The sequence below is a fragment of the Ranitomeya variabilis genome, chromosome 8, assembly GCF_051348905.1.
Source record: "Ranitomeya variabilis isolate aRanVar5 chromosome 8, aRanVar5.hap1, whole genome shotgun sequence".
In the NCBI taxonomy this organism is placed as follows: Eukaryota; Metazoa; Chordata; class Amphibia; order Anura; family Dendrobatidae; genus Ranitomeya; species Ranitomeya variabilis.
Window position 1 is genome coordinate 186,950,032 of NC_135239.1, and position 14,678 is coordinate 186,964,709.

Genomic DNA, 14,678 nt, shown 5'->3' on the forward strand with positions numbered 1-14,678 from the left:
ATAATTATAAAGCGTCCAAACTTGCGGGATGATCCTTAGCTTAGAAGTCGGGTCTGGTTGCATCCCTGGAGGCTTAGGTTCAAGCAAATCCAAGCTTAGGTTAATGCAATATGAATTTGTTGGTCAAGTTAAACCATAGCGGACATGTGCCTACATTGGAAAAACACAACGTTGTTTGGCTCCTGTTTATGGAAGACCGAAGCTCAAACATCAAGGGTATTGAAGGTCACGTAGATGTTGGGTTTGGAGTTGACTCCGTTATTACCGGGAAAGTCATATAACGTTACAGTCAAAGAAAAAAATGCAGTATTTCTTAAAATAATAGACCCTCATTAATACATGAATGTTAATCGAGACAGAGGGAAACATCCGGCCTGAAGAACACAGAATAATTAGAGACTGGTTTGATAAGAATGTTCTCTGTTAAATCCGGTGTCTTACAGACATCAATTACCAATGTTTGCAGAGGCTCGTAGGGTATCTGAAATATATTATCTCTAAACACGCTATTATTATAATTTTATGGTTACACTCAACAAATACCTTTCAAAAAAGGAGAACTGGTTTCTGTCAAGAATTGGCTGAATGTACGAAAGATTTTTTTTTTTTAATTGAGCAGTTCTGATTTATTTATAACACTGTGAGGTATTTCAGCTTCTTATGAAATTGCCTTGAAAAATGGGAATTATTTTTCCTTCCCTTGAATGGCCTCTTCTCACCCACATAGAAATCCACAAAACCACATATACTACAGTTCAGTGATGTAAGTTTGGCTCAATTGTAGCTGGGTATTTTTATATAATGTTGTACAGTTCCTCCAAATGTGCCCTGAGTGTTATATTCAGCACAGCGAGATATTCAATTTGGGCAAATTGCACATGTTTAGGATATTTTATTATGCCCCCCCAAAAATTAACTTCTTTTCAATTTTATTTTTGACTTTTTTGAAAAAGTGATGTTCCATTATTAGGAAAAAAAAAACAGAACCTGAAAACGGCAGAGACAAAAATTTGAGGTTGTCTTAGCTCTTAAATGGGTTGCCCTGCCTTGGGCCGCAAGTCTACAGTCACTCTATGTGACTGCAGACTTGTAAATGCTTACATTGTGTGCCCTGCGTGCTGTGTGTATTCTCTGGTACCAGCGCCTGGATCGACGGGTGCATGACCACAATTAAGTGATTTCCATGCATGCGGTCACATGTCAACTAGACTGTGCGGCCTCGCCCAATGCAAGCGTATCGAGCAAAGCCAGACACAGTCTAGTTGGAATGTGGCCCAAAGTATACAAATGTTATTCAGAAGACTGCCCACTCTCAGCGCCGGCACAGGAGAATCCTTACAGCCCGCAGTGCGCACAATGTGAGTATCCACAAGTCTGCAGTCACATAGAGTGACTGTAAACGTTTAACCTAATGTTGCACAACCCTTTTATACTAACAATAGATTATTTCAATTAGTTAATAAGTGTCAATGTGAATGTATTGGGCGGGGAAAGGGACGTGGTGGATGACTATAGTAAAGGCACCGTAAAAGATTTGCCAACTCTTGAAAAAAAAAAAATATCCAACATCCTCGAAAAAAAGGAAATCCATCTTGCAAAATTTTGCTACTGTGTCATTGGCTATGTTGATTGATGGATTCTGTGAATTTTTGAATTTTCAGTTCAAACATGAATGACTTATCCTAAGGGTCCTAAACCTTTTCTGAAGCTTCAAATTGGCACGTGTCAGAAAAAAAAACAAGACCTAAAGTTTTATGTCTGAAAAATGAGAGAGAAAAATTATGAACTTGTTTCTTGTGATAAGTTCTGAAATGAAACCAAGAATACTTGACAGTAGACAACAAGTTGCTGAATTTATCTCTTTGTGGACTTCCATGGATCGGATGTCCATGGAGAACTAGATGACTGATTCTGCCATGGCCACCCTAGAGCAAGCTGTTAACACTATTTTATAGATGCAGCAGTAAAGAAAAAAAGTGATAAAGAAAAGCAATGTATAAAATTTATTTTTTCCTTATTTTTTTAGTTAAAAACATGTCAAAACTGCATTTTTTTAAAAATACAATACACCTTTAACTACCCAGGGGTGAACTTGTGATGTGGGACCGGTGTTTGTATTTGCTGGACAATGAAGTAAATGCGCCCTCTGTCCACATATCTGAAATGTTATTCATGCTTATAAAGACTTGGTGCACGGATGAATAACCTGACCCATGTGAGAGTTTAGACATATTTTTATTTACCACAAAATAAACAAAATTAAACTTGATTCTATATTTGGCGTGTACCGCCATGGATCAGATATAGACCCTTTACTATTACCTTTATGAAGAAGGACGTGTGCCAAGCAAGCAGGTGTCCACGGTGATTGATTAATGTGCGTCTTAACAGTACGGAGAACTTTAATTTGATAGTAAAAAGGAAAATAAAGCTAGAAATAGGAATATTTCATAGCCCAAGAGTTAGAGGGCTAAAAATGTTCCTTCTTCTTCTGAGTGTATCTTCTGCTCCATGTGTGAGGCTTTCTATCTGTTGCAACATTCCTCCTACATTTCTGAGTAGCAAGAAGTGGCGCCAACAAATCATTCTGTCTTTCCCTGTTAACTTAGATAGGGGGCTGGGGCAGCAAACTAAAATTTTGATGAAGGAACACCTACCTACGTCACTGACAAAGGTATAATTCCCCCTTTAGGCTACTTTCAGACATAGCGCATTTTTGAGCGCTATTTTGCGGGCGCTTTTCAAAAATGCGCAATGTCATTTTCGTCTGCCGGCAAAGTGAATGAGAAATTCACTTTGCCGTTCAGACACACCGCAAAAAAACGCGGCGCTTTTGTCTGCAAACACGCCGGCGTAAAAAGAATTGACATGTCAATTCTTTACGCAGCGGCGTGTCTGCGTATCCCCCTAGGGCCCCACATTAACGTGCACACACAGCGCCTTTGTCCTGGGTGTCGGCGTCTTTGTACGGAGGCGCTGTTTGATCGCTGGAGAGCTGTCACACAGACCGCTCTCCAGCGACCAACGATGCCGAGGCCCCCGGGTAACCAGAGTAAACATCGGGTTACTAAGCGCAGGGCCGCGCTTAGTAACCCGATGTTTACCCTGGTTACCAGCGTAAAAGTAAAAAAAACAAACAGTACATGCTCACCTGCGCATCCCCCAGCCTCTGCTTCCTGACACTGACTGAGCTCCGGCCTTAACAGCACAGCGGTGACGTCACCGCTCTGCTTTCACTTTCACTTTAGGGCCGGCGCTCAGTCACTTTGATACGTGGCACTTTGATACGTGGCACGTGGCACTGAAATATGTGGCACTGAAATATGTGGCACGTGGCACTTTGATACGTGGCACGTGTCACTTAAATACGTGGCACGTGGCACTTTGATACGTGGCACTTTGATACGTGGCACTGAAATATGTGGCACGTGGCACTTTGATACGTGGCACGTGGCACTTTGATACGTGGCACTGAAATACGTGGCACTGAAATACGTGGCACGTGGCACTTAAATACGTGGCACTGAAATACGTGGCACTGAAATACGTGGCACGTGGCACTGAAATACGTGGCACGTGGCACTGAAATACGTGGCACTGAAATACGTGGCACGTGGCACTGAAATACGTGGCACGTGGCACTGAAATACGTGGCACTGAAATACGTGGCACGTGGCACTGAAATACGTGGCACTGAAATACGTGGCACTGAAATACGTGGCACTGAAATACGTGGCACTGAAATACGTGGCACTTAAATACGTGGCACTTAGGCTATGTTCACATTTGCGTTGTGCGCCGCATGCGTCCTTTTTTTGATTGATTTTGGACGCAGCAAAAATGCAACTTGCTGCGTCCTCTGCGGCCGGATGCGTGCGCTGCAGTGACGCATGCGGCCGGCGCAAAACGCAAGTGCGACGCATGTCCATGCGCCCCCATGTTAAATATAGGGGCGCATGACGCATGCGGCGCCCGACGCTGCGGCGCAGACCGCAAATGTGAACGTAGACTTAAATAGCTAGATAGAGCTGGATCCGCGGGCTGTGATCTGGCCTACGCTCAGCACTCTGCGGAGCGCTGTCATTCAAAACACGTCCACTCATTTTGGTGTTTAGTCCCAAAATGGAGGATGGAAGAAGAAAAGGGTTGGACAAGGAAATGACATCATTTCTTTTTTTTTTCCCCCACTGCAGTTAAAGCTTTATTTGTGTCAAACACAGACAATCTGCAGAGAAAACTGCATAAAAAACCGCACTAAAAACCGCATCAAAAACCGCATCAAAAACGCACCAAAAACGCACCTGCGTTTTCTGCCAAGAGCTGCGGTTTTTGTCCTGAAAAAAAAGGATTGAAATCAGGATCGTGTGAACATACCCTTACCGTACAGGGTTACGAGGGGGGGCGTCTGACTGACGCCTGCCCTAGTAACCTGGGGTTAGTGACAGTGGGGTTAGTAAACCCCAGCTGATGTCTGTTCCGCTTGCTGAGGCGTCTTTGGCTCAAGGCCATTGCAGCTGGCAGAATCGACATGATGTTAACTCCAGTGTGTATTGTATTCTGAGTCATAAAGACAGGAAATGACCTCAATGACTCTTTTTTTTTTCCCCTTTTTTTTTTTTTCAAACAAACTTTATTTTCAGTACACAATGCTGAAAAAAACGCAGCTGCAAAAAACGCAGCAAATAACGCTGTGTGTGAAAGCAGCTGCGTTTTTTGCCTGCGTAAAAAAACGCAGGTAAAGCAGCAGCAAAATACGCGCGCGTAAAAATACGCAGCAAATATGCTGTGTGTGAAAGTAGCCTTACTCTAATTTTACAAGGGACATGGACCAAAACGCAACTTTAACCTTGGCACACCTTAAACGTATGGACCCTATCGGCAACTTCATATACCAATTTTTAGTAAGTTGATTTGGATGAGCAAGGAGCAAGGAGATTGAATATGATTCTACAGGTGAAGAACTGGCTACATCGATGGTGCCATGAGAAATGTTTTGGGTCTCTTGACAATGGAGTGAATTACCTGTATGATGGACTTTTTGCTAGAGATGGGTTGCAACTTACGAAAACAGGAAACACATATTTGGTAGATGTCTTGCCACACTCATCAGGAGAGCTTTAAACTAAAGAAATATGGAATGGGAAATATACGGCCATGAAAAAGTATGCAGCTAATTAATTCTTTTGAGAACCCTGCTATTTGAAGTAGAAATAAAGAACAAAACAACAAATTCTGAAAGAAAATAGAGGAGCAAGAGAAAACGACTACAAACTAAAATGTGTCTATACAAATGCACAGAGCATGGGAAACAAACAAGGAGAATTGGAGCTGCTAATACAGGAAGATTGATATTATGTCATAGGCACCACTAAGACTTGGTGGGATGATACACAATTGGAATAGAAACCTTGAGAGCTGCAACTTATTTATTAGAAACAAGATTAACAATAGAGGAAGAAGTATTGTATTTTATGGTAGAAAAACGTATATCTCCACAAGATCCAAGCCTCTGACACTGGTAGCTCTGCAGAAACTAAGAATTCAAGGAGAGAAAAAAAGAAAGGGCACTATTGTACAGTAGGTGTTTTTATAGGCCACCTGGACAGACTGACAAAACGAATGAACTTTTTTTTACATCAGATGTTTCTGCTCTCCCAAAAGTATGACACACTGATCATGGGAGATTTTAACTACCCAAATTAACTATCCAGACTGCTTATATGCAACTGGTTCCTCATCAAGAACATTGGTGTTGACAGAATAGGGACTTTGAAAGGGGTTATCCAGTGAAAACAAGTTATCACCTTTCCTCAGGATAGGTGATAACTTACTGATTAATTGAGGTCCGACAGAAGGGACTTGCACCGATCTGCAGAACGGAAATTTTTTATCCCAATGGGGTACTTTTATCCCCATTATAAAGTGAAGCAGATGGTCTGATGGCCAACCCCTCCTCCATTCATTCCCTATAGGGCTGATGAAGTGCCTCATTCTGGTGATCAGTGGTCCACCAAAAAGCAATAAGAAATCATCTATCCTGTGGATAGGTGATAATTTGTTTTCACTCGACATCTTTTTAAATCCCACCTGGAAATGTCCAAGTCTACCCAGAAATGCCATCAAGCCACCTGTGCATAAAATGGGTGTGGTTCACTTGAACCCAGCCACTTTCTTCCTGGAACAACCCCAAATTGGCGATTATGAAAATGTGAATGGCAAATTCAAAACAGTTACTAACTATACAGATAGTTCTGAATTTTTTAACCTTAATATTATTTAATGAAGAGGTGGTCAGGCATTGCCATATCGCTGGTATCCATTTATTCATGTGGTAGACCACAGAAGGCAATTTGAAATATATAAATTTGAAATATCCTAAATTAATTAGATGATGGGCATTTCTGTGGACATGAGTATTTAGATCGGTTTTTGGTGATGGATTTGGACAAACTTATTGTCATTTGATTAATCAACTACTGATGGAAGCTCATTATAAAGAGCAAACTTCCAATTGGTGATGCCCAACTTTCCTAAAATCCCTTTTGTATGCTTAGGTTCAAAGCCTATAGACTAGGCGGTGCGTGGTACAACAAACAGGCCAAGTGTATGTTCTGCATATCAATATCAGCAGGTACATTTGTTTGTGATTTAAATCTGCTTACCAAGTGCCACTTGAGCCTGCCAAACCAATGTAATAAAACGACTGTGAAAGCTCAAAATTTGCAAATTGCAAAATGCAGTGCCAGAAAAATGAGCGCAACAGGATTGCTATCACTTATTCAAATTGAAAAGCCTCCGGCTGGAATTTTCTTTTTTCTTTATTTATTTTCTTAACCTCCTTCATCTTTTTAAGTTTGCTTTTGGCTTATGGAGAACTTGCAGGTGGGGAAGGCAAACATTAATAAAAAAATTGCGGAATGTAATCCGCTAATACCGCATTGTTTCCTGTTTGTTTTCCTTAATGTCTAAATAACTCACTTGAAGTTGAAATTCATTGTCACCAAAAAACATTTTTTTACAAAATTTTGCTAGTTTTGTTTTTTTTTTGTCAGAGAAAACATTCAATACATTTATTAAATGCGGGTTTATTTAATTTTTTAAGAGAACAAGATGAAATGAATGTCCTCCTATCGTGACCATTCTAAATAAAAACACATAGGTCATTGAAATAGTTTCGGAAACCTTTTCCACCATTTTGACTATTCTGCATAATGGTTTATGGTTTAGCTTTCTCAACTCCACCAATTCATATCTAATTTGCATGAGTTTTCAATGTAGAAATTGGAATAAGAATAGTTTCATACTGTGTCCAGGCACCCACTCACTGGCTTCGTTGGGGCTTACAGTCGAACCCCCACAAAATGGGATTCGGGCATATGCGCCAACAGGGACACTGACTATAATGGTGCTATCACATCGAACATGTGTTGTGTCATGCATCATTTTTCGGCATATATGCCTACTAAAGGCGGAAACCCACACGCAGTCTACTACATCCGGGTGTCCGCCTCCAAGAGCTGGACACTCCCGAAAATGATACACGACAAAGCGGCACCATTAGAGTCAATGGTTCATTGGCACATATGTCCAAATCCCATTTTTGTGGGGGGTACTAATCTAAGCCCCAACAGAGCCACTGAACGGGTATCTGAAAGCACTTTAAGCAACAGAGTGATACTTTGGGTAGCAATTTATATACCGTGAGAACAAAGGATAGGGCATGAGGAAATCCAACATATTTTTATCCAATTTTTCCGAGACATCCGCCATCAGTACAAAATTGGGACCCTCCTTTACAGACAAGATAGTCAGCGGATTGTGCTAAAATTGACAAGTTTAGTTGACATTGCTCTATTGTGTAGTGGAGGGGGCTATTTTCAGCTTGGACAAAAATTGGAAAAAAAATTGAAAACAATTGTCAAACGAAAGACCTTCAGAAATTTCCAATTTCTTTATTAGTCTTGGTTCACTTTCCAGAATTTTGTTAAAGTTGCATACTACTGCAATCTCAATGGTTTTTCTTTAATTAAATGTTGTGATAAACCCTATGTTTTAAAGTATGAAAAGCAAAGAAATGTGTTCCATGTGTCAACCAAATTAGAACAATGTAAGTGGTGCTCACCTAACGAGGTTGTGCTAACCATGCACAACACTGGCATCAATGGGCGAGCTCTCCTGGATAGCTGCTGCACAAACCACAGGCTCCTACTTGTGAAAGCACAGATCTGGATGAATAAAGGATGGGGAAAAAGGGGAAAATGAATCTATTGGTGACTGCAAGGAGGAGACAAGCGAGGTTCAGGTAGGATAAAACCTTTTTTGCCACTGCGCGTTTCAAGGACGGTCCATCCTCTTCATCAGGTGTGTATAGTCCAAAGATCTCCATCAGCATTTATACAGGCAGGTTGTTGTGACATTACAATACATATAAAATTTGACTGGTCACCCAATTATTACAAATGTAATTAGCAAATAAAAGCTATATATCATTCACAGACCTCACACTATAAACCTGGGGAAAAAAAAAACATATACATATATATATCACACCTTACCTTAGCGTATATATTTGCCTGTATACTCTTGATGAAGAGGACAGACCATCCTTGAAACGCGTAGTAGAATAAAAGGTTTCACCCTTCCTGGACCTAGCTTGTCTCCTCCTTGCACTTGCAGCACCTAATAGTTGCCGCTGCCTTATATTTTGCTTTTTCATATGTCTTAAAGAGGATTCTGGTACTTGCACAATCACCTGGGTGGACTTTTACATCTTATGTTTGTCAAAAAATGACAGTTTGAATGCATTAGTGTGTCATTTTACAGGATGAAATTTGAAGGGGACTTTTCATGATTATTAATCTTGTTCATTTGCCATTTTCTCTGTACTCTTCCTCCAATAGCCATAGCAGAGAACTACTGTGGGGCAGTAATGCTTAAGGAGGACTTGGTACATTATGGCCATAAATATCATAGTTTACCATTTTTCTGACTGAGCACAACGTTATCTTACATTTTTGTTATGAGGGAAATCCATAGCCCTCATCAATGATGATCAATGTCAGGGGGCTTTAGGAACCAGGGATGATTATTTCTGGAAAGGAGTGGAGACAACTCCATTAACATAACTTCCATTTGATACGGTACTTCTTTTAAGTCATTGCTTCAGTCAAACATTTTTATGTTTTTTTTCAGGTCATTTGTAATTCAACAAATTCCCAGCAGCAATCTCTTCATGGTCGTGGTGGACAATGTCTGCAGCTGTAGCAATGTGCCCCCAATCACTATGGCACCTATTGAAATAAGATATATCCTTTGCTATCATCTATCTATTTTAGAATGTTTGCACGTTGTCTTAGGCATACTGAATTATCAGCTGGTACATAAAATATTACATTAGCATTCCATAAATATATGATATATAAAATGACCATTAACAAGTTCCTAAAAAAAATGAAGTCTAGTCTGTGACATTCAAATATGCAGTACAAATTTTCAATAGTCTTTTTACTTTATATTAAACATATGGCAACACCACAAAACCTCCATTTCCATATTTGCACAATCATTTTCAACTTTTTACACCCATCTGTATTAGCAAGAGGGGTGTGGTGAATATCAGTCTGACAAATTTTAGCCATATTCCCAAAGTGTTAATGTGCCATAATTTTAAAAAAGGCGTTTTTGATAACCAGGCAGGATAAAGCAGACAGCTGCAGCCTGCATCCCTCACCTGTCAGCTTTAGCTTGGCTGGTTATCAAAAATATAGCAGTTCAATAGAGAAAAAGATGACGGCACCGCTACACGATGGAACTCTTGATTCACATGTGTTATGGATAAGTGCTGGCTGCACCTTGGGATTCCGGGTGCTCTTCCAGAAAAAACATCAAAATAAATATTGAAAGCTGAGAAAATGGATAGTACTCCCCAATCCTTTTAAAATTCCAAGCTTTATTCAGACGATTAAAACATCATGGCCAGGAGAATGGATTAATGGATGTGCGATCCAGTGCTGACGATGGCCGTTTCGCGCTAAACGGCGCTTCCACGGGTCAATGTGTCAGAGGATATGATGGAGGAAGAAATACCCTGGCTCAGGTAAACTCCTCCCTCCAAATTCACCTCCCACCATGCAATGAAATACATAAAAAATATTAAAATCACTTCAACACTCCTAGTACTGTATTCTCTGCAACATATGAGAAAATGCATTCATAGCAAAAAAAATCTTAATAATACTTGTAACAAAAAGCTCAAGTATAAATGCGCTACCTTCAGGGGCTTCCCTCTAACATAATCCCCCGATCTTTATAGCGGTCTCTTTTACCAAAGATTGACACATTTCCATCAGAAAATTTTATCCAAACTTCTTTCACAAAAAAATGGACATATCCACTCTATCATTAAATCCCACCGGGCCCATCGCACTTGTACGCATAATCCACTTAGCTTCTTACGTTAACAGTAATTTATGCAAATTGCCTCCCCGAGGGGGTAAAGTAACTCTTTCTATGCCTGCGAATGTCAGGACATCTGGATCCACTCCATGTTTTTCTTTAATATGGCTAATTAGCCGTGGTACTCCTTTGCCCGACATAATGGATTTATGATGTTCCCTAAATCTCACATATAGGGGACGTATTGTCTTACCTATATAGAACAATTTGCACGGACAAAAGACTACCTACTCAACAAAATCTGTCTTACAAGATATAAGTTGAGAAACCATATGACTTACTGCTCCCATGTGGATAACCCGGTCTGTAACAAGAAATTTACAGAACGGGCAATGTCCACATTTGTGGTTTCGCTTCGGAATTCCATCATTCAACCAATTGGCCTGCGGTTTTTCTATACGGTTTCGGACTAATATATGTATGTATTGATAACCAGCCATGCTAAAGCTGACATCTGGTGGCTGGTATTCTCAGACTGGGAAAGTGCCATGGATATTGGCCCACGCTAGCCAAAAAACTAGCAGCCCATAGCCACCCCGAAAAGGTGCATCTATTAGATGCACCAATTCTGGCACTTTGCCCGGCTCTTCCCACTTTCCCTGGTAAGGTGGCAAGTGGGGTAATATTTATGTGGTTGATGTCAGCTGACATCAAGCCCCAGGGTTAATATTGGATAAGTGTCTATCAGACACCCCCATTTTTAACCCTGTAGTGAAAATTAAATAAAAACACACATAGAAAAAGCTCATTTGTTTGAAATAAACATACCCCACTCTCTTTTACCCATTTTTTACTGAACTTATTCTGATCAGATTCATTTTTTTACGCTATCACACAGATGACACGTGGAAAATGACGGATGTTTTGGCTCCCTCCATTTATTTGAATGGGGTCTGGGTTCGAGTTCGTTTACCGTTCTAGTACCTGAACAGAATTTTTTTTTCATGCTCAGCCAAACCCGACAGACTTGCATATGCACATGTTCTTATCGATAGGTCATCATTTTTGAACATGGAAAAATTCCACTAAATGAGACAGAATAACCAGCAAGAACAAAGGAGACAAATGCCCTTGATCGTTCACAATTCATAGGGTGGCAGCTTTTTATGCCTACCTTAAGTTGACTACTGAGAAATTCCTCCCTTCAGGTCCTGAGTTTTTGTTTTAGGATGATGGGTGGGGTATATTTTGGACTCATCGGTAACTGTCAAGCACTAGACATTTTGTGGACTCTCTGTTTGCTATATTTCTTAATGGTGGTATCATGTAGACTGTATTAGGCATAAATATTTGGGCAGTATTATGATTGTTCTCACGCAAAGTTTTCCCCTTCATGGACACGATATAGAGACTTTCATATAAAATGCCAACATCCTCTACCAATTTTGCTCTTGTCCTGCTCTCATTTATAGTGCAGAAATGGATTTACTTGGATTTATTAAATCTTTTTTCTTAACTCCACTGTACACAATGAATCCCTAAAATGTGAGCGTTTAAAATCCCAGAAGATACGAAGGCGGCCAGAGTCCTGCCATGGATTCCATCCAGAAGTAAGTTACAAGAGTCACTCTGTCTCTGTACTGGGAAGTAGAGATGAGCGGATCGCTTCGTACATTCACATTGCAGGTCAATGCTCTCTGGTTATGGACTGGCACTGCGTGACTTTCTCTATCCTCCATGATCCCAGACTTGGCTTATAATTAGTTGGACTGGAGAAACATCATGCCACACAGATGATGTCACGCCAGGCTGTCGAATGCTGCACAAGGGAACCTGGTAGCTTAGGAAATTCACACGGCTGTTGTTACCATCCAAATAGCACCAACCTGGACCGTGGATCGGTTGCGGGAAGTGATCTGTTCATCTCTACTGGGAAGTTATAAGGGAGTGACTGAAATTCAGAGTTGCTACATGGTCTTTGTAAATTTCTGGGCTCAAGGGACTCTTTAGATTGATCAGGAGAAAAAAAGGGAGGATACTTGAGAACATTTCCCCTACTACCAGCATGCAAGCTCCATAGTCCATTTCATTATTATAGCCTAAGCTCCATTAAAATAATGTATGAGCTGAAATCTTCATTGATAGATCTACAGATTAGCAACACATTTCAAAATGTGAAAACACAGGGTCCCTCTTGATTCAAATCTAGTTGTGGTTTGCAGTTCATGTTCTAGCTTATACAAACCCCAAAGTAATGCAAAAACCACAGCATAGTCTCTAGACTGGAAAATGGTCTCCACACCAGAGTGAAAAAAAGGGGTTGTCCGTGAAGACAAAAATCTGGATATTTTCTTTCAGAAACTGCACTACAGGTATGAAGTGAGTGGTGCTGAGCTGGAATATCAAACACAACCTATTGCCAGTACAGGTGCCATTTTCGATAGATAGCAGTTATCTTTTTTCAACCCCTATAATAATTATTTTTAACATTCAAACAATTGAAAGAGTCAGTTCCACACAATTCTACTCGTCTCCTTACTGTAGTTAAAAGGTTTGTTTAAGGAAAGACATTGGTCGAATATCACTTGATTTGGCCACTAATGACCTATGGAGGACTAACTGTTGTGAAAACTAAGAATAAAGTGGCAGCGGCAACCGGAGAGCAAAAATCTGTCTTGCTGGGTGATCATATACTTGGCCATTGACTGTGGACGGCCAATCCATGCGGCTTGAGAAGAAGGCAGAACTATTTCCTAGCACCACTGCATATTATTGTAGCCATCAAACGAGGTATTTAAAGGGGTTGCCCAGTCTTAAGCTACATGTCTGTAGTGACTCAATGTGACAGCAGACTTGTGAATTCTCACATTGCGCACACCATGCACTTTGAGGATTCTCCGGTGTCGGGAGCGATTTGCATACATGTGGTCACGTGCCAACTAAATGGGTGCAGCCTCACTTATCGCAAGTGTATTGAGCAAGGCCAGTCATGCCTAGTCCGAATATGGCCACAAGTTTCCAAATTGCATACTTCTTGTCACATGACCACCGTTTCGGCACCTGATAGTGAACATTGTTCGTGCGATGTGAGGATTCACAAGTCTGCAGTCTCACGGAGTGACTGTAGACTTGTAGCCTAAGGCCAGACAACCCCCGTAAGTGATATACAACCATTTTTTATCCAAAGGCGACCACTTTAGTTAACACTATCCATACCAGCCAATTATTTTACAATAAGCTTATGAGCTTTGTATTTTTATATATAGCTACAGTATGTCTCTACTTTTTACCTATATAAATATATGGTATTAGTCTCATTTTATCCAGTAATCCAAAAATACAATTTTTTGTTCACCTGTCTCCCTTTTATCCTTTAGGAAAATGCCAGAGAATGTGGTGGAGCATTTGGCATCTCTTCCAAGCCCATAACAATGCTGCTATCTCTTCTAATGGTCTATATCTCCAGGTGACATTGACTGCATTGACTTCATGGCATGCTACACACCTGGATAAACTGTGAACTGAGATGATTGGTGCAATATAGAAGAGACGAAATGTAGTCTAAACATCAGCATTTCATGACTTTAAACTGTCGGAGAGGAGTAAAAAAAACAAAAAACAAAACGATAATCCAAACAAGAATATTCTTCTAGTCCGCAATTCATTCAGCCGCGAAAGCCTCATTAATTTATCACACCTCATTACAGCTGGACAGCAGACGCTGGTGACCCTCATTTTCAGCTTTGCCATATCAAGATAATTTAAAATGGTGTACTTTTTAAATAAAGTATATTAAAATCATGATTCAAACGCCTGGAAGTTTTTGTTAATAATTTGTCAGTAATAGTTTGTCCGACCTTTGGTCCGAACATGAAGCTCAGCAGTGCATTGAAGGACAACTCCACCTTGGGTTATGTTATCATCTGACCACATTTGTTTCTTATTCTTGACCTTGGCTAAAGTAACGTAAACTATGGAATGATAAAATTGTATGTGTACAAGAGATTTGTAGACATAGAACGAAACAATAAACAGCCGTCTACGAGATAATATAAACTAATAATGCTGTTTTCCATTAAAAAATCCTAAGAGTCAGGTCAAGCAACAATGTTCTGTGGTTACAGCCGCCAATAGATTTCCTTATGTGATAACTTTACCGTCTAATAACACATGTGTGTTGGACCTTAATGACCAAAATATTTTTTTTTGTTATCATTGTTCCATTTCAAGAGCCATAACCTTTTTTTTTATTTTTCCATTGAAATAGTAGTTCGCGGGCTTGT

The 14,678-nt window shown here is 40.3% G+C and overlaps 1 protein-coding gene across 3 annotated transcripts in view; it reads left to right on the forward strand.

Annotated features, from left to right (window-relative positions):
* Nucleotides 1-14,199, forward strand: part of CACNA2D3 (calcium voltage-gated channel auxiliary subunit alpha2delta 3) — a 1,029,735-nt gene extending 1,015,536 nt beyond the window's left edge. For all 3 annotated transcript variants that reach the window (XM_077278410.1, XM_077278408.1, XM_077278409.1), the window contains 3 exons: nucleotides 9,193-9,305; nucleotides 11,923-12,005; nucleotides 13,773-14,199. In XM_077278410.1, coding sequence (XP_077134525.1) covers nucleotides 9,193-9,305; nucleotides 11,923-12,005; nucleotides 13,773-13,865 — 289 coding nt within the window. In that variant the 3' untranslated portion in view covers nucleotides 13,866-14,199. The remainder of the gene's footprint in view (nucleotides 1-9,192; nucleotides 9,306-11,922; nucleotides 12,006-13,772) is intronic.
* Nucleotides 14,200-14,678: the final 479 nt, after the last annotated feature.